General features: G+C 47.5%; 1 protein-coding gene across 1 annotated transcript in view; it reads left to right on the top strand.

Annotated features, from left to right (window-relative positions):
- Positions 1-20,453, top strand: part of MYBBP1A (MYB binding protein (P160) 1a) — a gene marked incomplete at its 5' end in the record, with an annotated part of 56,058 nt that extends 35,605 nt beyond the window's left edge. Inside the window, 4 exons of the mRNA XM_009866700.1 lie at positions 6,050-6,163; positions 16,635-16,736; positions 17,885-18,009; positions 19,949-20,453. Of these exons, the coding sequence (XP_009865002.1) occupies positions 6,050-6,163; positions 16,635-16,736; positions 17,885-18,009; positions 19,949-20,453 (846 nt within the window). The remainder of the gene's footprint in view (positions 1-6,049; positions 6,164-16,634; positions 16,737-17,884; positions 18,010-19,948) is intronic.
- Positions 20,454-21,881: the final 1,428 nt, after the last annotated feature.

Below are 21,881 nucleotides of genomic sequence, written 5' to 3'. Positions count from 1 at the left end.
GAATGCGGCCTGTGATTCATGTGATTGCAGTCTCAAAGGGCTCGCTAGGTGAGAATTCTAGAAGTGCAATTAATTTTTTTTTTTGCCATATCCCTGTGGTTGTAGAATAGTCTTAACACTGAGGATTGCATACTGAGAGCTGCTGGTTTCGAAGTTGTGCTGGCAGGTCACATTATGCTGTAGTTTGCTGCTGTATCGTGTATGCCAGAAGGGAGACATCAGTGCTCTGAAATACCTGTGTGGTGTGATACCACCTGTATATTTTTGTCTCCTGGACTTCCAGGAGTAGTGAAATGATGATAGCACTAAAGCTCCTGGTGCTTCTTCAGTTCTAAAAATATATGTGGGTTACACAAGCTTGTAATTTTCCAGGTAACTTTTTCTTTATAGAAGGAAAAACGTAGTTCTTGCCATGCTGGCGAAATGCTTCGTGTTGATGAAACTGTGTCCATGATGCAAAAATGATAGATGTAACATAGGGAAAATCCATCCTGATGTCTTCAGTAAGCCCCCCACTGCTTCTGTTCCAATGTGTGGGGAGGTCTGATGTAGCTCAGGTACTGTCCCGGGTCAGACCTAACGAGACCTTTCTGTCCTGCCGTGTGCTTCAGGCAAGGCAGTTAAACTTCTTCCCTGTGAGCTGGAAACGCCGTCAGGGAATTTGGAAGGGTTAATCGGCTGTAGCCTGCAAGCTGCTTTGGGATCATCTGGCAGAATGGCTGTGTGAAAATTCAGGCTTGGTTTGCGTGCTGCGGTGTGGGTGTATCTTCAGTTTCTTGCTCCTCTGATGGCGGCAGTGGGCGACTGCTGATTTCAGTGTCTTTTCTCATGGGACTGTGCCTGTGAGGTTTCTTTTTTTCACTTGCTTGCAAAGCCACCTCCAGCCAACCTCCTGAAACACTTGAGACTGAGTAAAGCACTTCTTTTCACATCAGAAACAAGAGTATTAACAGTGCGCTTTTCTTCGAAAAACAACCCTGAATTTAGGTCATGCCTTCACCTCTTCAGCAGAATCTCCACATCGTTGCACAGGCTTGTTTGGCTTTGGCTTTTCTCATTCAGGGACTGAAAGTCATCTTGATCTGTTTCCCTCCATCCAGCTCACCTGGATTGTGACTGACCCACACAGCTACAACACCGGTGCTAGCTATTTGCTTTCCATAAGGAAACGGTGGTTTAATCCTTTGCCTGCCCTCTGAAATAGTCAGGCTGCGTGTCTTGTCCTTTACTTCGAAGGGTGAAGGTAGGTTGTATAACCAGCAGCCCTGCCAACTTGGGCTCCTTTTTAGCATCTAAATAATGGAGGTGAGCACGACTGGGAATTACCGGCACATCTCGGTTACTGCGGTGAGCACGTCTGCTATTTCAGAAGGGAGTCTTGACCATTTATACTGAAAGGCATTTAGTGTAATCGTTGTAGATAAGAAAGAAATAAACAAAGCTGGCAGAAAATGGCGGGGTCAGCGCTGCAGTTAGTTATTGTTTGTTCTCTTCTCCCTCGTGGACTGATAATGAGCGTTTCTGCCCTGTTTAGTCAGATGGTTGATAGATATATGTGGGAGCGTATGTGTGTATCCACTGTCCTTGCTCAAATAGACTTCACTTTTATTTATATTTGTACTTTTTCATGGTCTTTCTTTTTAAAAACTGGAGGAAATGTTTTGATGAGGCAATTGGGTGGCTCCTAAGGCACAGGATGGGCTGCAGCATTCTCCTTTACCCGTAATAAAAAGCTCCGACGTGGCTGTTAGTTGCTTGTAGCTCTTCTCACACATTCTTGTTTCAGAGATTGTGCATATGGGGATGGCAGCCTTCTCTTCTGGACTGGACTGGAGTTTAGTAGCTGGAACTCTTGGGTCTTCTGCTATTTTTGTCCGTTTGCGAAGTATTGCTAATACTTGGCTTTCTCACAGGGCTGTCGTGAACTCTGCACACTAGATTTGGCACAGAGAAAATGCAGAGAATCCTCTGTGATATTCTTCAGATCGGTATTGGTCTGGCAGCCTCCAAAATTGCCAAATACTTCTAAAACATTCCAAAATAACAGTGATGCTAGGTTTGGTTGTTGTGGGGGGTTTTTTTTGAGACTGTTTTCTTAAAAAACGTCAGGTGTCTGGGCTCCCTAAAGTCAGGCTAGTGTGGTGTGAGAGGCTGGGCAAGTAAGATGGCTTGTGGTGTCCAAACTCCAGCTGACTCCCTAAAGCAGGTTCAAGGGGGAGAGAAACATCTACTTCCAAATGCATAGATGTTCTCACCTCTGAGATATCTACTTTCAGCTGCATTTATCTGAGAAGATAACACAAGGAAAATGAACTGCAAAGAGAGAGCTATTTCTTTGTGACCTCAAGGAAATGATTCCTAGAGATCTGACTCACTTTGGGTCTTTCTTTACTTTTGCAAAGTGCTCGTACCCTCTTATATTAGATGATAAAGCAAGTGTTACCTGGGGATGCTCCTGAAGGCCATGAAAGTGATTCCCCTTTGAGTGTTTAAAACTGTTTTTGTGAATCCTGCCAGGGACTATTCTTTGGGCAGGTATTTGATGCCCTTCCAGCCAGTGGTTTGATGTTTCTCAGCCCTGACAGATGAACTTTCAGATGTGGCTGAAAAGTCGTTGCTGAGGACTGCTGCTTTCCAAGGCGATGTGGCAGCTTTATGGTCAGGGTTGCTAGGTGGTTTTCTCCGAGTACTTCACTTTTTGAGCAGTCCTCTGCTGACAACAGATTGGGAGCTGACCTGTTGGAGGGCAGCTCTGGGGAGAAGGGCCTGGGCATCCTGCCAGACAGCAGGGGCACCATGAGCAGCAATGTACCCTCATGGCCAAGAAGGCCAATGGCATCCTGGGGTGCATCAAGAAGAGTGTGGTCAGCAGGTCAAGAGGAGATCATCCTCCCCTTCTCCACTGCTCTGGTGAGACTGCATCATCTACTACATCCAGTTCTGGGCTCCCCAGTTGAAGAAGGACAAGGAACTGCTGGAGAGAGTCCAGTGAGAGCCACTAAGATGATGAGGGGACTGGACATCTCCCATATGAGGAAAGGCTGAGAGAGCTGGGGCTGTTTAGCTTGGAGAGGAGGAGGCCGAGGGGGAATCTCATCAGTGCTTATAAATGCGCAAAGGGCGGGTGTCAGGGGGATGGGGCCAGAATCTTCTCAGTGGTGCCCAGTGACAGGGCAAGGGACAAGAGTCACAAACTGGAAGGAGGTTCCACCTAAACACAAGGAAATACTTCTTTACTGTGAGGGTGCCGGAGCCCTGGCACAGGCTGCCCAGAGAGGTGTTGGAGTCTCCATCTCTGGAGACTTTCAAACTCTGCCTGGACGTGTTCTGTGATCTACTTTGGGTGATCCTGCTGTGACAGGGGGCTTGGACTGGATGATCTCCAGAGGTCCCTTCCCACTCCGACCATTCTGTGATTCTGTGATCTGTGATCCTTCCTCACGTGCTGGTAGATGCTGTGAGTGAGGTGTGATGGTTGTGCATCTTCCTAAAGAACAAGCTTGGTACCCCTCCTGTCCTGGTTTGAGCTTGGGGAGATGGGATGGCAGCAGCAGGAGTGGGAAGTGCTGTTCCCTGTTGGGTTTACTCTTGGACTGGGATTGAAGAACTGGGTTTTAATTTTGGTTCTGCCCCAGATTTTTCTCACTGACTCCGCTGACGTAAGTTCCTCTCCCTGTGGTTTAACTTTTGCTGTTGAACTGTGCAGTTTGCTCTGGAAGAATAGGCTGTATGAGAGCTGTGTGTTAATAACTGGCTCTGGGAATAGAAGAGTCACTGACTCTGTGATGAATATGATAACCTTAAACTACAGCATAGCCTGGTACTGGGCACTTAGGACCTCATAATTATTAGTGTCGCGTTTGCTCTCTGACTGAGATGTTCTTAAGCCAGGTTTTATTTCAGCCAGCAAGTAAATATTTTATTTTTATTCTTTCAAATGAGGAAAGTCGTTCATGCTTAGTATTAAATCATCATTGGGTTAAAAAACAATCAGGAAACACAGGATTGTGTTGAGTACAGCAATAGCAATGTTTTAATTGCATGAAAATCAAAACATATTTTCTTTTTGCCTGAATCTAGTATACGAGCTGGAGGTGTGAAAGCTACGTGTGACAAAACTGCTAAAGAGTGATAGCGCTAGCCAGGACTCTCAGATGACTGGTATTGTGACTTCCTCGTTGATGACACACAGAAGGGAATGTTCAGGGGGCGTTTAAAATAATTTGCCAGCTTAATGCTTACGGAGGTCTAGGTCCTATTTCAGGTCCTGTTCTGTGAGCCCAGCATTTGAGTCCTGGGTCTCCAGAGCTCCTTGTTCCTTTGGATGGCTTGGATTTCTTTCCATTCTTTTCCTCATCGACTTGCAGGGCTCCCACCCGCTGCTGACCAGTGCTATTCCTGAGCAGGCCCTTACCACTGTTGCCCCTGGTCCTCTTTTGGCCTCGAGTAAGTCTGTAGTACCGAGGTACTGTCAGGAGAGCTAAACGGGACCCTCCGCTGTGCTTTGCAGTATGAATGCTTTTGTAATTGTCAAGGAAGAGACAGTGCCTGGGGGTTTATGACCCTGCCTGAGCCTTTCAGAATGAATTACAGCCTTTCGTCTACTCCAAGGGTCACGTTCTCTTTGTAATTGTGCCGAAGTGACTTTCCGCTACATTTGCTACATGCATGCAGACATGCCATAATTTGTTCTGTAAGACGCAACCTCCCCATAATTACAAGGAATATGTAAGCTTGCCTGCCTCCAGTATGGCATTAGGGTGCTCTCTCTCATTAAATCAATATAAATCTTTTGACGTAGCCTCGTTGCTTCCCTGCTGCCTTTTCTGCCTCAAGTAAAGAACAGAATTTCTGTTTGTGAGTGAGATAATTCTCTTAGTTGGGATGCAGACCGGCGGTAAGCTTACATAAATGTGTGATGCTGCTCTCTTTAACGCAAATACAGGTGCTGGAGTTACCTGTGTTCAGCGTCCCGTCCCTCCCAGAAGCCTGGAGTGGGTGTCACCAGGCTGCATTTTTTTTTTTTGAGACCTCTTAGACTTTTTCTCTCAATGGTGTCTTCGATAAAGAGTTTTAACGAACTCTGCTCGGTTGTTTACTGCAGGGTAAGTTCAGTTGCAGTGTGTGGTTAAAAAATGGCAGCCCTTGCTTTCTTTGGATGAGATTAACTCTTGATGTAATTCTCAATGATTTCTGTGTTAATAGCTGCATTCAGTTTTGGTCTGTGTGATGGCAGCTAGAGGCAACAGTTTTTCTTTATAAGTGGGTAAAATTTGCTTACTAATTCCATGTTGCTACAAAAATTTTCCCTTTAAATCCTCTAAACTATTTGCACTAATCCTCGGTAAGTGTACTCTGTTCATTTCCATCATTTGCTTTTGTCTATTACTGTGCTTTTTTTGTACCTAAGCAAGCCTTAAAATAGAAATTCTGGAATACAAAAGGACTGGAAAGAGATTGCAGATTACTGTTGGTTTTCTAGTGGCTACTCTTTTCATTGCTGTGTTAACAGTGAAGGCTTAATGAGCAAGTTTGACTCCAGGGCAAGGAAGAGTGGCTGCTCTGAACTGCAGTTCCCATCTCAGGCTCATTTGAAACAAAGCGTTTGCTAACCTGCCAGCTTTTATTTTTGTTTGTTTGTGCCTAGTGCATTCATCAGGGCTTGGTAAAGGGTACAGTCACGCGAAGGGCTGCCTGAAGACTTTTGGAGACTGGAAGTGATGCACTCAGAGCAGCTACCAAAGTGCATTTTGGATATTAATGCCTAAATCTAGAAGCAGCATGATCCCTCCCCTCTCCTTTGACCTTCTCTTTTACGTATGTGTGTTCAACCAAACCCCACCACCCTATTTCCTGGCGAGTGACTCTCTTAGGGACTAAAGAATGTTTTTTAACAGTGACATACCTGTTGGTGAGGATGTGCAGGACCTGTGACGTAGCATTCCCTGGATGCTGTGCGGAGCTGTTTGCTTCAGCGAGGTATTTGCATTGCTAACACCTTCCCTAGAGGGTGCAGAGTTTCACGTCTCCTCTCCCCTTTCTCTTCCAGGCCCAGGCCTGTTTGCTTCTCCAGAAGGTTCTGCAACTTCGTGAACTGAAGCTCTTCATCACGGAGGAGGAGTGGGAGGAATTGATCAGAGAAAGCATCAGCCAAGTGACAGAGGTAACAAGCTTCAACGTGTTAAATGCATAGATAGCGTCGATGGGTGCTACTTTCACTAGGGTGATGCTTGTTCTCAGAGCTGGAGTCTGCAGCTGTGCTCGGCTTAACTGATCTCAGAGGGGTTGTGCCTGCTCGCACCCGGTCTGAGTAGTGTCCCCAGTTACCAGGGTAACACCGCTGTTCAGATGTAGTTTCACAGAGCGCAAGAAAAGTACCAGGTACAGCTCAGTGGTGCCTGTGGGTAGATCCCAGAGAACGAGCTCGAGTTTTAGGGAATACGCTTAGAGAGATCAGTTGAAGATGGTTTTAAAAAATGAGTTTTGGTTTGAAAGGTATTGTAAACGTTTACTTAATTTCAGAAAATGTTATGAAAATTCTGCATTTGAATGAACTTCAGGGCCAGAGAGGTAGAGCTGAGGTACGTGACACTTCTGACTCGTGCTGTTTTGCAGACCTTCTGGACCAGACTTCCTTGCTGATATTGTTTAAGTTTTAGGGAATATGCTTAGAGAGATCAGTTGAAGATGGTTTTAAAAAATGAGTTTTGGTTTGAAAGGTGTTGTAAACAGTTACTTAATTTCAGAAAATGTTATGAAAGTTCTGGATTTGAATGAACTTCGGGGCCAAAAAGGCAGAGCTGAGGTATGTGACACTTCTGACTCATGGTGTGTTGCAGACCTTCTGATATATACCCTTGCTGATATTGTTTATCAGGGAAGCCGTAAAATACATTGGGAGGAATTTGTACAGAAAAAAAATAGGGACAGAAATTGCAGGGCTCCTGATCCAGTGGCAAGTGCGGACTGTACCTGAAGACAGTTTTTTTGGGTGCAGCTGTTATGTAGGAGGCAATCTGTGGGACAGGAGACTAAAGAAACAAATGCCGTTCAATTATATTTTTGTGGATTGACGTGGGGGAACCAAGCAGGCAAATTAATGTTGTGATGTGGTGACTAAACTTGATGACATGGAAGATTCCAGTCTTGGTGTTCCTACGTAACTGTAGTATTGGCCTCTTTCTAAGTGTAGCTTTCATTCTTTGCTTACATCCTTAAATGCTGGTTACATGGTAATTTAGGTCATTCTGTAATTTACCATATTGGAACAGAACAATTAGCTCTGCTTTCTTTTGTCAAGGAGGGACAGTATCTAAGCAGGTTTAAATTAAGGAATTCAGAGGTGTCGTTTGTAATTCTCGAGGAAGCAGGTAATCCTGGCGTTCATTAAATAGCTTTTACTTAATGGTTACATCAGGAATCTGATGGGTGGAGTTAGGTATGATTTTATTTCCAGATACATAAAACATGCCACTCCTTCCTGGTCATCTCCGTGTTTCTCTCTAGCAGATGAATACCTGCAGGACTCGGTGATTCATGGGGAAACCACAAACATTTATAATGCCTCTACGTTATTCTTGTCAGGGAAAGCTTAGCAACTTGCAACCCATCCAGTATTTTAACAAGCTTTGCTACCAAAGCTTCCCCAGTGCCTCTCATTTCTGTGGTCACTTCTGTTTAAAGAAAAATTCCTGAGAAATATTGTCAGTTTGTTTAGGCTGTCCAAGGTATATACCCTGTGGGCAGGAGGCCTCCCACGCTATTAACTGCCAGTGGCATATAGGTGCTGGTTCTCTTTTTGGCCTGAAAAAGCGCTGACGTAACATTTTTACAAAGTGCCGTTGGTGGATATAGATGTATTGGGTTTTGTTGTCCTTCCTCCTACTCCCTCCTTCCACGAGCAGGCTGCTGGTACAGCTCCTTGGAGCAACCCATGAGAATGTTGACTGAGAGCTTTAGTTCAGGATGCTGTGGAAGATGAATTTTATTGCCTTCTATCTAGTTGTAAGGTCTGCATTTGCTGTCATTGGCCATTCCTGCCATCACTCCTCACAAATAGCTATTTTAAGAGGAAAAAATGCTAATGCAGAATTTTACACCTGTCTTTGACCCAGGGAGAAGTCTGAAATAACCTGACTACATTGATGTTGGCGTACAATTCACACAGCAGGGTTGTTCAGGAGGAAGCTGTCACCTGAAGGCTCTGCTGCCCTCTCTGTGTCCTTGGTGAGATTTGCAGCGATGGGACTGGTTGCTCTCCAAGCGCAGGGTTGCCATTGCAGGTGTCGGGCTTCGAGAGGATAGGATGGTATCTCCTGGTGCCTGCTTTCTCCTCCTGTCTGGCCTCAGCGATTGCCTTGCACACCCTGCAGATCACCTGGTGAGGAGCGGAGAGCCTGGGATGGTTTTAGGCAGTGATATCTGGAACTGGGGAAAAAAGCAATGTGAGAATGCTGCAGCCTTGGATATCATTCAACTGTGTGTGTAAAACTAAGAGGCAGATGAGGGAAAATCAATGGCCAGGAACTTTAAATGAAGAGACAGCTTCCTGAAATAGCTGCTCTGGCTGCTGCGAGGCAATGGCTCTTGTGCTTACATAAGCTGGCTTGACCTTACTTGTTCCCAAAATGTTTAAGCATGCTTATAAAACATATATGACAGTCACAAGGGATTCACGTTTGCCATTACTGTCAGTGAGAGAAGGCTTGATATCCTAGTGGTTACTCTGGAATTGATTTATTCTCGTGAGAGCCCTGCTTGCTGTCGGTGCTCTTGGTTTGTTCTGCTGGGTCACTGGGGCAGAAAGCCTTGTCTGCAAGCCCTGCGACTGCCAAGGTGAGAAAGCAGAAAAACGTTTTTAGCTTCTCAAGTCCTAAACAGTTACTTTAGGCAAAGTAGAACCTTGCTACAGTCGTTTAAATTTATTGTGATTACAATATAAAGAAATAGTTGCTTCGTGTTTTAAATGACAGAGCTCGCCTGAGATGTTAGAGCATCTGACAGAGGCTTCTTCGAGAGCTTTGTTCTTTTATCGGTAGGTCTCCAAGCGCTTCACAAAGGAAATTCAAACCAGTGAGTTGCTGATGTAATGAACAAAGTATTTTGCAGAAACCGGGGAGGTAACATATTAGTTTACTGAAGTTGTTCACCCTGTTTTACAGATGACACACTCGGCTGGGAGCCGAGCCAAGAATCAAACCCAGGTCTCCTGGGACATCCCATAAACCCTCTTTGTGCACGGACAATCCGTCTGTTCCTTAACTTGGCTTAAGAACGGCTCAGTGTGTTGGACAGCAGGCTCTGTCCCCACTTTATTTAAGGGAGATGCTCATTGTTTTGAGTTCAGCCTGCCTGGAGTCACCGAGGCCCGAGTTCCCTGTTCCGTGCAGGGAACCATCGGGCGGTTTCGGTGAGGGATCTCCGTGGGGTCGCTGGCAGGGCTAACGTGCTGCCTTTTGGACTCCATCAAGCACCTCTCAGCTTGGTCTTCAAGCTCTCCCCATTGTCAGTGTGGGCACGTGTTGGTGTTTGTTCCCCGTGTTGGATATATTTCTGTTCTGTTTCTGATAGGTTACAAAATTGCTGTCTTAGCTTTAGAGTGATCTTGAAGCCCTGCCAATTTTTTATTAACTCACTGACAGATTTGGGGCAGGAAGCTCCAGGATCTGAACACCGAGTCTCATTACCTTTCCGTGTCATTGCTTTCCCAGGCACTGGTTTGCCCTCCTGAACTGAGGTGCTTTGGGTACCTCCCAGCTGAAACTCCCAGTTACAACACGAAAGTCAGGGAGAAGTGGGACAGAATTTTGAGGAATGTTCCAGAAAATGTATCTTTTAATAGCCAAGCAACTTCAAAACACATCAGCCCTCAGCAAACTGCTGTTAAAACTGCTTTCTCTGGCTTGTACACAGCAGTTTCCTGAGGGTTTCCTTTGCCTTCTGCAGCAAGTACATCGTAGGAAGGGCCCGGCTTCACTTCTGTTTTTTCCTTTGCTTGTTTTGTCACTGTCACGAGGGCAGATAGTGTTCAGGCGGACTGCTTGAAACCGAGGTGGCACCAAGGCATCCTGGAATGTAAAAATGCCAACAGAATCTGTTAACCTAAGTTCAGTGCAAGACCAAAGCACTCCGGGTCACCAGGATTGGAGACTTTCAGGTAAACATACACATAATCCAGATGAGACACCTCCTTCCACTTAGGAGGTTGCTTAGGCTTGGACTGGGCAGGCAGCTGTGTTTCAGTAGGAGGCAGGAATGTGGACAGAGAGGGGATCCATGGCCCGCGGAGGGGATGGTATAGATAACCCAAGACCTCTTTTCCAAGATTCCTGTCGTTTCAAAGTTACTGTACGCTCCCTGAAGACTTTTCTCATATGGCATTAGAGGGTTTCGTTGTGTTGTTCAGCTAGGGATTGAAGAGAACGAGTTGGAGACACTCGGAATGTGTGTGGGAGGGATGTAGTATATAGCCTGCCATTGTAGACGTGCCCCTCGTTTCTGAAGGGCATCACATTTGATTATCGATGTCTTAATTTGTAGGGAGATAAATTATTAACAGTGACTTCATCAAATCTCTAAAAAAGCCATTCTTCAATTTTTTTCTTGAAGATTGCCTGAACGTTTATCTGTCCATCTTTATAAATTCTTAATTCCTTGCCCTTTCTCAGCCTCTTAGCTTGTAAAATGAGGCCAGTAGTGATTTAACTGATATCTTTGACGTGCTTTCAGAATACTGGATGTCTCTGTGGAGAATTCATTCTCCTCTGTTCCCTCAGCTGTCCTGTGTGGGTTTTCCCTGCTACATGTCCATATGGTCTAAGGGGAAAAAAAAAAAAATCAGATCTTTAAACTTGGGAAAGCATTGACATTTTCTGTGAGAATGGCTTCTGGATTTTTGGGCTCCTCCCTCTAATAACAGCCAAAATAAACATTGCAAAAAATGCCCTTTAGTTATATCCTTCAGCATTTGGGTCTTGTTAGTCCTCTACCTTCCTTCTCTCAGTCAGGGACAAGCAGAAACTTGGTGGTTCCCTTCCCTTTGTGAGCATTTCTTGACAACCTGTTTCTGCTAGAGATGTAAGGAAAAAAAGTTTTGAACATTTATGCTTTCAGTCTTCACAAACTTAGCGACAGAGCACTGATAGTCCCTCCTCCCTCCGTTCTCTCTCACTATCAGTGCTTTTTTTCCTGCTTTAAATGCTCTCGGCAGCTGCTGCTGTGCTGTTCCAGGCGGGTGGAGTGAGAACCCCTCCTCGTGTACATGAAGTTGGAAATGGGTCTGGCTCTGTGGCTAGATGGAACCTGGTGTGAAGAGGCACGCTCTTCTCCCCTTCCTTCTTTGTCTTTCGTGATTTAGCTCTAAGTGATTTAGCTCTAAGTTCTAGCTTGGGTTCTTCTATTCTGTAGCAAATGTCGTCATGAAGGGAAGTACTTGGGGGGATGGCTTGGCTGGGTTTTGGGAAGCTCCTGGCTCTGTCATGACTTGGTCATGTCACTTGGCTTGTGTGAGCTTGGGTGGAACAGAGGAGATGATGCTGCCTTACCTCTTACCTTCCAGGAGAAATGTGAGTGTAATTACAGCTTGCATTGGATCATAACATGAGCTACAAGAACATAAAATACTAAAAGACCTCGTTTGGTTGTCAATTTGTTATTGCCCTCTAAACATCAGGGGGAGGCTGTGCCCCTCCCAAAGCTCCTGGCTTACCTGGCTGTTGACACGGGAAGTCTTGTGCCTCGGCTCAGGGAATGGGCACGTGCCTGTAGGGCCCCAAACCCGCTCGCTGGGACCCCTCTGAGTGTGACCTGAGCCACGAAGTGCCACGTTGTGCCTTTGCTCTGGGACCCTGCATGTAGCCTGGAGCTAGGGCAGGGCTTTAGCTTTCACGGTCAGTGCGAAGGCAGGCGGCGTGCTGAGATCAGGCGCTCTTCAACGCTTCCTGGTCGTGACTGTGGATGTTCAGGAGGGAGGGAATTTTGCTAAACTGTTTGCTGCTGGAGAAGAGAGTTTACCTTAGCAACCTTGGACTGTGCCAGGGGGTGTAAGGTCGTGCAGGGTGGGCGGAGGTGTGTGTTTTCGCAGAAGGCACTTGGCACTGCGTTCAGCCGTGAATCTGCACATTTATCCATCAGCATTGGGTCTGGTACGGGGGAGGAGGGAGAAGGATGGAGATAGCGCAGCGTGTGGAAAGAATGCAGGTTGGCTGAGCTTCTCCTGCTCACGGAGCAGTGATGGATCTGTCAGGCTGATCCCACGGAGGGGAAGGGCTGTTTGTTTTGAACAATGAAATAGGCTGAAGGACGTGCTGGGAATGCATAAACATTAAATGGCATTCAAACTTCCAGCTAGGAAATGTGCTTGTCTCTTGGTAGCAGAACAGTCCTCTGCGCTCTAGAGATGCTGCTGTGTGTTGTAAGTCTGGGCTAAGTGTCCTCACCACTGGGGTGCCTGTGGAAGGGGCAGAGGTGCAGGCAGGCTGAGATTGCGGGCAGGTGTGAATGTGGAGAATTCCAGAAACATTTTCTGGCTCCATATAACAGCATATTGCCATCTCCCCCGCAGGGAGGGTTGGGCAGAGGCTGGGATACTGACTTTGGCTCTAGATGCACATGCACCACTTTTTGCTGTGTGGCAGGTTTCAGGGGAGTCTTGGGCTTAGACTAAAATCCTACGTCAGGGAACTAGGGCATGGAGTTGTTTGGTTAACTGGTTGCCAGCCCTCTGTCCCACTTGTCTGACTGAATTACTGCAGGTACTCACCTCCTGTGCTCTAACAAACTTGTTTTATACTTTGTGAAGGTGAAGGGATGCTGTGAAGTGCAGTGAGAGAGGGAACAAAGGTTGTATCCTGCAGTAGTCGGGATATCTCCATGTGTGATATAGGAATTAAGGAGATAAGAAGAAAAAAAAGGTTGATAAGAGGCTGAAGGTGTGCAGTTCTCCTTGTAGAAATCCTAGAAGTAAAGAACTTTGGGTCCAGGAGTGCCCTCCACCAGAAATACCCAGAGGCTTTCGGACACAGAGTGTTTGGCGTGCTGCTGAATCTGCCAGCTGAATTGGCGCAGGGTGAGGCAGGAACTTGTATTGCTCTATTGGCTTGAGATGAGATGGGAGTTCCAGCTGTGAAAACTGCCTCCCTATTTTTTCCTTTGGAAAATGACCTGCCCAGATCTGCTGACAGCTCAGATGTACCGGCACGATTAACCGTCACAGGTATTGCTGAGCTGAGATTCCCTGTAAGGTGGGACTGGCTGTTACCAAAGGAGCAGGGTAAGAAAAGCAGAAAATGGGAGAAAAACAACATAATCAGCAAGGGACGCAAGCATAGCTCTTGAGTATAAGTCACGGGGTGTCTCAGCTTTCAGTATGGAGCGATTGGCTCTTAGGCCAGCAACGCGTTCGGAGGGCAGGGGAAGGAAGAGGTGGACGCCTTTGGGAAGAGCACGTGGCAGGGAAGCACAGAACGGGTCGTTAGACAAGTTCTTCTGGGTTTTCCCTTAAGCCTCAGCCACTGACCTCTGGCATAGCTGGAAGCAAAACCCCCACTTTGTGTCTCAGTCTTGGTATGTAAAATGGAGATGCTTGCCAGCCTTGTGTCTGTTGTGATCTAATCAGCGTTTGAGGCTCTGCTAAGGGCGCTGCAGATACCGAATATATGGAGATGCTACTTTTCTTTTTAAGGCACGTTTGCCATGTGTTGCAGTTTGCCATCTGTTACATAATAGCTTTTTGCTTTAATTTTACGGTTGTATTTTCTACATTCCCCAAATGAAATCGCAGTGGGGCTGTGAAGCGATCGACCTACGCAATCGGGGTGCCAGTGCTAATTCCGTCTTCGAGCTAGCTGGGCGAGGGAGCAGACCGAAGCAATCTGCTGTACTACCTTACCTAGTGAGACGTTATGACGGATACTTTGGAAAGCTGCTTTTTGAGGTTTAAACCTAGTTCCCATTGAGGAATAGCAAGACTTAGCTGAATTCAGCTTTCCTTAAAGCCAGTCTGCTTCTGGAGTAGGGCAAATTGTGCGCTCTGTAGGAATAAATTATCTGCTACTTCTTTACTGCTTCTTTGGCTTCTCCACCCACCCCCACCCTCTTCCTTGTTCCTTCCTGGTCTTTTTAAAAGTGTAAGCAGGGAGCTGTTTGTTTGCAGAGCACCTAAATTGTGCTGGATTGCTTCTGGCTGTTTAGGCTGGTGGAACTGTGCTTGTGTTTCTAGACTCATGCAAAACACTGCTTTTAATAGAGACACTTCATCTTAGAGCATTGATGTCCTAGACCAGTGATATCTTCCATCTCCAGCCTTTTTGTTCCACAGGCCTGCATGAATTTGGTTGCCCACCCCGAACTAGAGGCACGTCCCGGTTTCACAAGCACCAGACTTCTGAAAGTCTGCCCCTCGGGTGTTGTTCAGAGCTGTAGGACTTTTCTGCTGACTTCAGTAGGATTTGTTTCAAACTCTTCAAAGCACCAAGGCAATTCTGGGGAGTAGGAACCGCAGCAAGAACAGAATCAAGCCAGCACTTTAAATGCTGTCATCTACATCACTCATCTACAGTGAAGAGAAAATGCAATTTATTAACACCTTCTTAATTCTAAAATGTTTGTGCATTAAAAGGGTGAAATGACAGTTGACTTCACCCATGGCTCCTTCTCACAGCACTGCCCTGATTCGTCCTGGCCTGAAGAGCTGACGATCCAGCCTGATTTTCTCTCACTGAACCTGTGCACAACTTAGTGAAATAAGGATCTCAACTTAATAGCCTCTCTGAAAGCTACTTCAGCCACAAGTAATGGCTGTTCTCCAGGCAGTTTCTTTTTTTCTTCAAATTGCAAAGAAAATTTCTATGCAAATCAGCCTCTTTCGTCATTGATTTGCTGATTTTTATTATCATTATTATTTAGTGTAGTGAGCCTAATAAACAGAGTGTGCATGGCCCAACAGATGTTATATCCTACATGTGATTTTTTTTTTTTTTTTGAAATATCACACCCCCTATATTTGTTATTCATTTTACCTGAGAGACTTTAGAGCTGTTGGATTGTGTGACCTTGTAGGTTAATGACAGCTCTGGAACAGAGTTCCAGTGCATCTATCTATATCAGGAGAGAGTAATTAGCAAGTTATTGATAGTCAGATGACGCTGTGGCATGAATTTGAGCCAGCAGAACATGGTGGCTTTCTAATGCAGGGCTTGAGTGGACCGTCGTGGTCAGGAAATAACTGTATCTTTACGGTTTAAAAAAGATACTCCCAGGGTGTGGAGCCGGTACAGATAATAAATAATTCGATTTGAAGGCTGCTGTTCCTGCAGATGCATTATCTGGTCTCCCCACTTACTCTGCTGAAAGTGTTCCTTACACTTCTTCTGTTGTGGGTGTCCTGACTGAAGGAGCTTGCTTTGGGGGATAAATTTCTTACTTCTCTCAGTGCGGATTTTCACTTTATTTGCCAGCTTTATGCTAATACAGCTGAAGAATAGTTTGCTCAGAGTCCATAAAATTTACTTCCAGTCTGAATGGAGCAAAAGCAATAGATGGTCTCTTGGGAGAGACTGCATCTCCTGGAGAGCTAGAACCTTCCACCGCTGGGTGCAGAGACTGAGCAGGGACGTGCCTTGCCTGAGGACCGAGGGTGCTGAGCCTGGGCTGGACGTTTCCCGTTGGCTGGGTCGGTGGGTTCACATTTCCAGTAAATGCAGGCTTGGCCCCAGCTGTGGCCTCCTCTGGAGAACCAGGCTGTGGTGGGACACGCTGGGTCAGCTTGTCCCTGCAAATCCCGTCTCCTGTTAGTGTCGGCTGTGCCGAGCGTGGGGCTCTGTCCACCTGTACAGAAATGTTGTGGGGAGGAGAACGACGGTGTGAGCGGGGCTGCGAGGACCAGCCGCGGGCAGAGGATCATTACCTCTGAGCCACGTCCTTGATCCAGTTGCCTCCTTATGGCTATTTTCTGCCCTTCTCCACTTGTAAATAACTGTGGCTTTTATCTGACCTATCTTTGGAGTGATTTTCCTCTAAGCCAGACCTTCCAGTCTCTTAGAAACCCTGCAGCCCATAAGGAGAACGCAAAGAGATGAGATTTTTTTTTTCCCCCTCTCAGTCCTTTCAGTGAATTTAAGCTTGATTGACAAGCCCTGTTCTGGTGCTGGCAACTGGGATTTCCCGGGTGTAAGCGTTAATGGATTTTTGCATTAGCACTTTACATGTAAATCCCAGCTTCTGCAGCTGAGTAGCTGTTGCCCCTCAGGTGAGTCTGTTGTCTGGCAGCCTCCTGGCCTTTCCAGAGCACGGGTGGATATTGACTTTCCTTTTTTTCTCCAGGAGGCAGCAACATGTCTCCAGTTGTGCTTTAGCTTAGGAACCAGGCTGAGCAGGAGGGTTGGGCCTTTGTGGTATGCTCCCTCTTATTTTGTCCAGTTGATTCTTAATTAACCTGGGCATCAGCAGCTCCACCCTGTACCCTCCTGAGCATTGCCTGAGTTTGGTGCGTTTCGTGTTCCAGAGTTCTTTTGGTGACAGGTTCATCTCAAGAGTTGTTACTCATTTTCTGCTTTCTCCTGAGAAAGACTGGAGTGATTTGATTTGTTTTCCCATTTAATACGTGCTTCTTCTCCATCCCTGTGTTTAATTTGCAGAGCTTGAGAACGGTTGGCAAATATATCCTGAAGGCTGAGAAGGAGAAAGTGGCCAAGAGCTTGGAGCTGTTGAATTTCCTACTCAAAACTGTGACAGAGCAGGTGAGTGCATGGCCTGACGTGTGGCAAACAGCTGCTCTGAATAACACCAAGGCCTCTTCTACATGCCGTGCTTGGATTTTACCTCCATTGCTATATCCCACCTCATTTTTTACTGAGGCTGCTCCTGGAGGGAGTGCCTAGCTGGATTTGAGGACAGAAAAACCTTCCTGTCTGAAGGAGTGATCTGTAGGTCTTGTGAGCTGTTCTCCAAGCACTTGTAGGTGTGCAGCGTTCCTAAACACATGTGGCATCTTCTTTTTTGTCAGCACAAATCCATCCCGGGATACAGTGAGGGCAAGCTGGGTTTTGTCCCAGATGATTGTTCTGTCTTCTCCACTAAAGTTCAGAGATTTTTAGTTTCCAGAAGCCTAGACTTATTTAGGTGCTTTGTGACCAGGAGTGAAGCTTTGTTCTGGAGCTTTGTTCTCCCTAATGAAAAACTGATTTTTTGAACATGAGGAGATTTTCTATAGGTGACAAAATAAGTCTCCGACATGGTCTTATTTACTGGAGCAAAACACCACGAGCAGCAGAATTGCTGAAGCCCAGTTTCCTACTGATAAGCACTGAGCTCACACCACAGCCGGTTTCTTTGTGAAGACCTAATAGGAAAGTGGGTGGAGAAGAGAGATTATTTCCAGGGCTCTTGTAGGAACTCAATAGCCTTTGAGACACCCCGTTCTGTCTGATTTTACTGAAATTATCCAGAGGGTTACAGAAGCTGTAGAGGAAGCCAGAGGCAGCATGACTGTGTCCTTTAGAAACCAGACTGAAAATGCCGCTGCTTTTCTTTTAGATAGGGACGTAGTCATGTGTCATCTTCCCTCTGCTCCCAGCTCTGGACTGAAAAGGAGACAGGACCAAAGGACCTTTCAGTCCCTTTTATGCCAGTACAATTCTAGCTGTCAGCCTCATGCCTCTCATGCTAGAGAACGAGTTTTCCAGCAAACCCTGCACATGATGGTGTGGCGTGACTCACCAATTTTTGGCCCCAAGTTGGTGTCACAGATGGGCTCAGGGCAGCAGCTTGGGGAGACCGGACAGGATTGGTTATTCCTGCCACAGTCCTGTCCTGAGGACGGCCTGTGCCCTGGTGCTGTGAGCGCCCCTCGCACATTCGCTCAGCTGTTTGTACTTGCCTCTTGCAGAAGCTATGCGTGAAGTTGATGGAGGTGGACAAAGTGCTGGTAGCTCTGAACCAGTCAGAAAGCATTGGGAACTCGTCGCGTCTCGATTCTCTCTACTGGAACGTCATGCGCTGGCTGAACTACACGTACGTACGCTTGGCACTCGGGCTTCTTGGCTTGCCTGTGGGACTGGCTGCCTGTCTTACTGGTCTTCACTGATGTGGGGAAATAGGAAGAGAAAGGAAGTCAAGATACTGAGCTCAGGCTGGAGTTTTGAGTTAAATGGAGCTCCTAGGTTGGTCGAGTTGAAACACTTGTTATTTTGCTCATTTGGAACAGCACTAGACTCATTGTTCCAGGTGCTTACATGCTTCAGACTGATCCTTGATGGAAAGGATTGTGTGATAAGTCATGTGTGATATCTGATCCTGCCTTGGCAGTAGATGTAGGACAGCCAGTCACCCTGCTTTCACAGTCCCAAATGGTGACCTGATTTGAGAGCCATCACCAAAGTTGCAGAGGAATTTCTAGGCTAGGACAAGTCACTGCGCTCTCAGCACATCACTCTGGATTGGTTCTGCAAACGTGAGGTTGGGGGGAATGAGTAGCTCTCCTGGGGTGTGAACAGATACCAGAGAGTACGTGCCAGGACCTGCAGTCCTCTCCGTTGGTTTTTTGGCTCCTTAGTGCCTGGATCCCCAGCCTGATGCTTGGAGTGGTTGCCTTGCAGCTCCGAAAGCTGGGAAGCACTCCGTGTTTATGCTTTAGTGCTCTGTGTTAAAAGACAGCTGCATTTGAATTTTGTTTCAGGGCAAAGAAAAAGTGTAGGACCTTTTCCTCTCTTTCTATCAACAGCTTGCAATCAGAACTTTAGCTTCCCCTTCCTGCTGGCAGTATTTAGTTCAACACAGCGTTAGGGAGTGCTGGCTGCTCTGCTCATGACTGGGAGCTTCGGTCCCAGTGTGTGGGTGGCCTGGTCTGTGGTGTCTCAGCTCAGCAAGAGGCTCAGAGGAAAATGTTTGGCAGTGGCTCACTGTGAGAGGGCTCACAGACAAGGAGAAGTCACACAACAAAGCAGGTGAAGCTGTTGTGGCCCCTTTTAATGCCTTGAACAGGCTTGCAGGGCGCAGTGGCCTCACCCAGCCCGGTGACACAGCCTCAGCCCCTTTTCCAGTCTCATGCAGGTCCCTTGGCATTGTCTTGCCAGGGCTGGCAGAAGGACAAGGGCTGGTGTAGGAGCCAGTGGAGATTGCTGAGGTAGTTGGTGCTGAGCGTGTGTGTGCTGTCTGAGGAAGGGTTTGGGTTCAGCCTGCTGTCGCTCTTGGTGCCATCTTGCCGTGACACGTGGAAATCGTTGTGCAGGTCAGTCGGAACAAGGCTGCCACGGGTGGGGTTTGTGCAGGATCCTGGTGGCAGTGCTGAGAGGCAAGTGCTGACATTGCGTTGCCAGGATGGCGTTTTCCACCCTGAAGAGATACACCTTGAAAAACTCTCAAAAAAGCTTCATGTTGAAAACCAGGCCATGGAATTAGAGGCCGATTCCTTTTCAGGACTCCTCTGGGGATGGAGCTGGTGCAGAGCAGCGCAGGCTGGGTGGCTGGTGGTGAAGCTGCTGATGGGCTCTGTCAGAGAACAGCAGCAGCGGTGCTGTCTTACGTGCACACAGAGGCTGCCTAGATGGGACTGGAGTGGTCTGTCGGAGGTTCTTGCTGCAAGACCTCTTGGGATTATTAGCACAGTGTAGGCCTTGCTGGGGCTGTTACCTTGGACAGACAGACACACAGCGTCTCAGTAGCCTTGCATGGGGCCACAGGCAGGTGTGCTCAGGGAGGTGGTAAGTATGGCATTGTCTGGCCTGGGGAAAGGGGATTGCTCCTCAAGTCTCTGTCTAATTTCTTGAGTCCTGGTCGAGCTTCTGCTGTTCCAGTTCCTGTGCAGACTGAGGACCACCTTTGGGGATAACACTCATCCTTGCAGCGTGCCTGAGCATCCTGTACCTTTCTTGTGCTTCTGCCTCTATTACAGAACACACTGCTCCCTGGCTGTAGCCTAAATAACTCTTCATTTCTGGCGTTCTTTCTGCAGGAAGCCCAAGAAAGAGAAGACAGCCAACAAGCCTGTGCAGGAAGCAGAGTCGCTTAAGCGGAAGAAGAAGGGCTTCTTGCCAGAGACCAAGAAACGCAAGAATCGCAAGAAAGGCATCCAGGAGAACAGTGTAGCAGCAGTAGCTGGTGAAGATGGAGAGCCAGCAGCGTCGGAGGAGCAGCCTCCAGGGACAGAAACCCCCAAGCAGAAGAAAGGCAAACACAAGAATAGGAACAGAGGGGTCAGGGAGAACGGAGTGGCAGTGGCGGGCAGAGGGGAAGAAGCTGTTAATGGAGGAGATGCTGGGGCTCGCAAGAAGAAGAAGAAAAATAGAAAAAGAAAAGGTGATGCAGGCAATGAAGCTGAACAGGTTCCAGCTGCAAAGAAAGCCAAGGAGAGTGTCAGCCAGGAGACCCAGCAGAAGCAGGGCAAAGCCAACCAGCAGAAGCAGTGCAAAGCCAAGAAGAAAAGAAAAGAGAAAAAATCTCAGGTGCTGCAGGAGTAAACTCCATGGACTTGCCCAGGCCTGGCATGGCTAGCGTGGCTTAGAAGACTGTTTTAATATCTTTTATAACTATAGTTTTTATGCCCTCCATAACTTTAAATAAACCTTCTATGATGCTGAGCTCAAAAGCTGCGGGTCTCGCTTGTGTGGAGGGTTGAGCCTCGGGCTCAGGGAGCTTCAGGAGGGTCACATATCCTCCAGGCTCTGGTAGATGCCCACTCTCTCTTTTCTGGCAGTGCCAAACAGCCCATGCTTGGAAGCACAGGCTTCTTTCTCCACGATTCCCTGAGGCAGAAGAGAGGCTTGTTTGGATTTCTTGGGGAGTTGCTGTAGGTGTGTTGGCACTGCTGAGTCGTGCAGTCAAGCCCTGTGGGAGCTTCAGAAGTAACGTCTAAAGGCACATTTCTGTCCTGCCCAGGCCTAGCATTGCTCACAGCATTTCCAGTCTTGGAGATGCTGCCTCTTAAATGCCTGGAGTTCAGTAGGCTTCTGCACGCATATTCTGGGGTGAAATACATCCAGTTCGGCCACTCAAATGTCACCATGATCTGACTTTCTTGCCTTTTTGCTGCTTGGTGCAAGAGGCGGGGTGGTGGCCTCTGTGATGACACAGGAGCATCAATAAAATGGTGAAATGATTGAAATGGATGGATTTGCTGATCTGCCAGGCCAGCAGGCTCCACGTGGCTGTGCAAGGAGGCTGTTACCACCAGGGTTACAACAGTCTGTGAAGGTGACTGCTTGGAATTGCCTCTGCTTAATTATCCCCAGGCTCCCCAATGCCAGAATGCCATCACCCCTTTGGAGAGTGCCAGGACCATGTTCTCCGATGTGTTGGGTACCTGGTTCTTTGAGCCGAGTCTCAGAATGTTTGAAATCCTGCTCGTGTTGTAGTTGCCTCTAAAGCCCCTTCCCCTCCACCTGCTGACCACCTTGCTGGAGGCTGGAAGGTGTGTGTTGGTGCCTGGCACTGCCTCCTCTCCCAGCATCTGAGGGAGCAGTCCCCAGGTGCTCTCGATGAGGAGGTTGGTGCTGGCTCCTGGCAGAATCGGGCGGCTCCTGGCAGAGTGCAGGGCCCCGGAGCAGGGCTGTTCCTGCTGGGCCTTCGGCTCTCAGCCCACAAGTGGGCCTGTACCACCAGGCAGAGATAAGGGCACTGGAAATGTCATGCTGCTTTTGAAAGGAGGGGGAGAAGAGCTGCAAAGGGCTCTGTTTGCCCGTGGCTATTTGTCTGCCTTTGCAATGATTCTTTCCTCAAATGGCATAAAACTCCCAGGGAGGCAGCTGCTGGCAGCAACGCAAACACGCCCGGGTGCAGACCCCGGGTTTGCACAGCTTCCTTCTCGCTTCGTGTCACAGGAGTGATCCTGCATCTGCAGGGAGTGTGCTGGCTCCTGCTCGCACCAGGTGAGGGCTGGAGTTTCTGAG

Source organism: Apaloderma vittatum, unplaced genomic scaffold (genome assembly GCF_000703405.1).
Source record: "Apaloderma vittatum isolate BGI_N311 unplaced genomic scaffold, ASM70340v1 scaffold13323, whole genome shotgun sequence".
Classification (NCBI taxonomy): Eukaryota; Metazoa; Chordata; class Aves; order Trogoniformes; family Trogonidae; genus Apaloderma; species Apaloderma vittatum.
The sequence above is the reverse complement of the archived record's forward strand: the minus strand, read 5'-3'. Positions and strand labels throughout refer to the sequence as shown.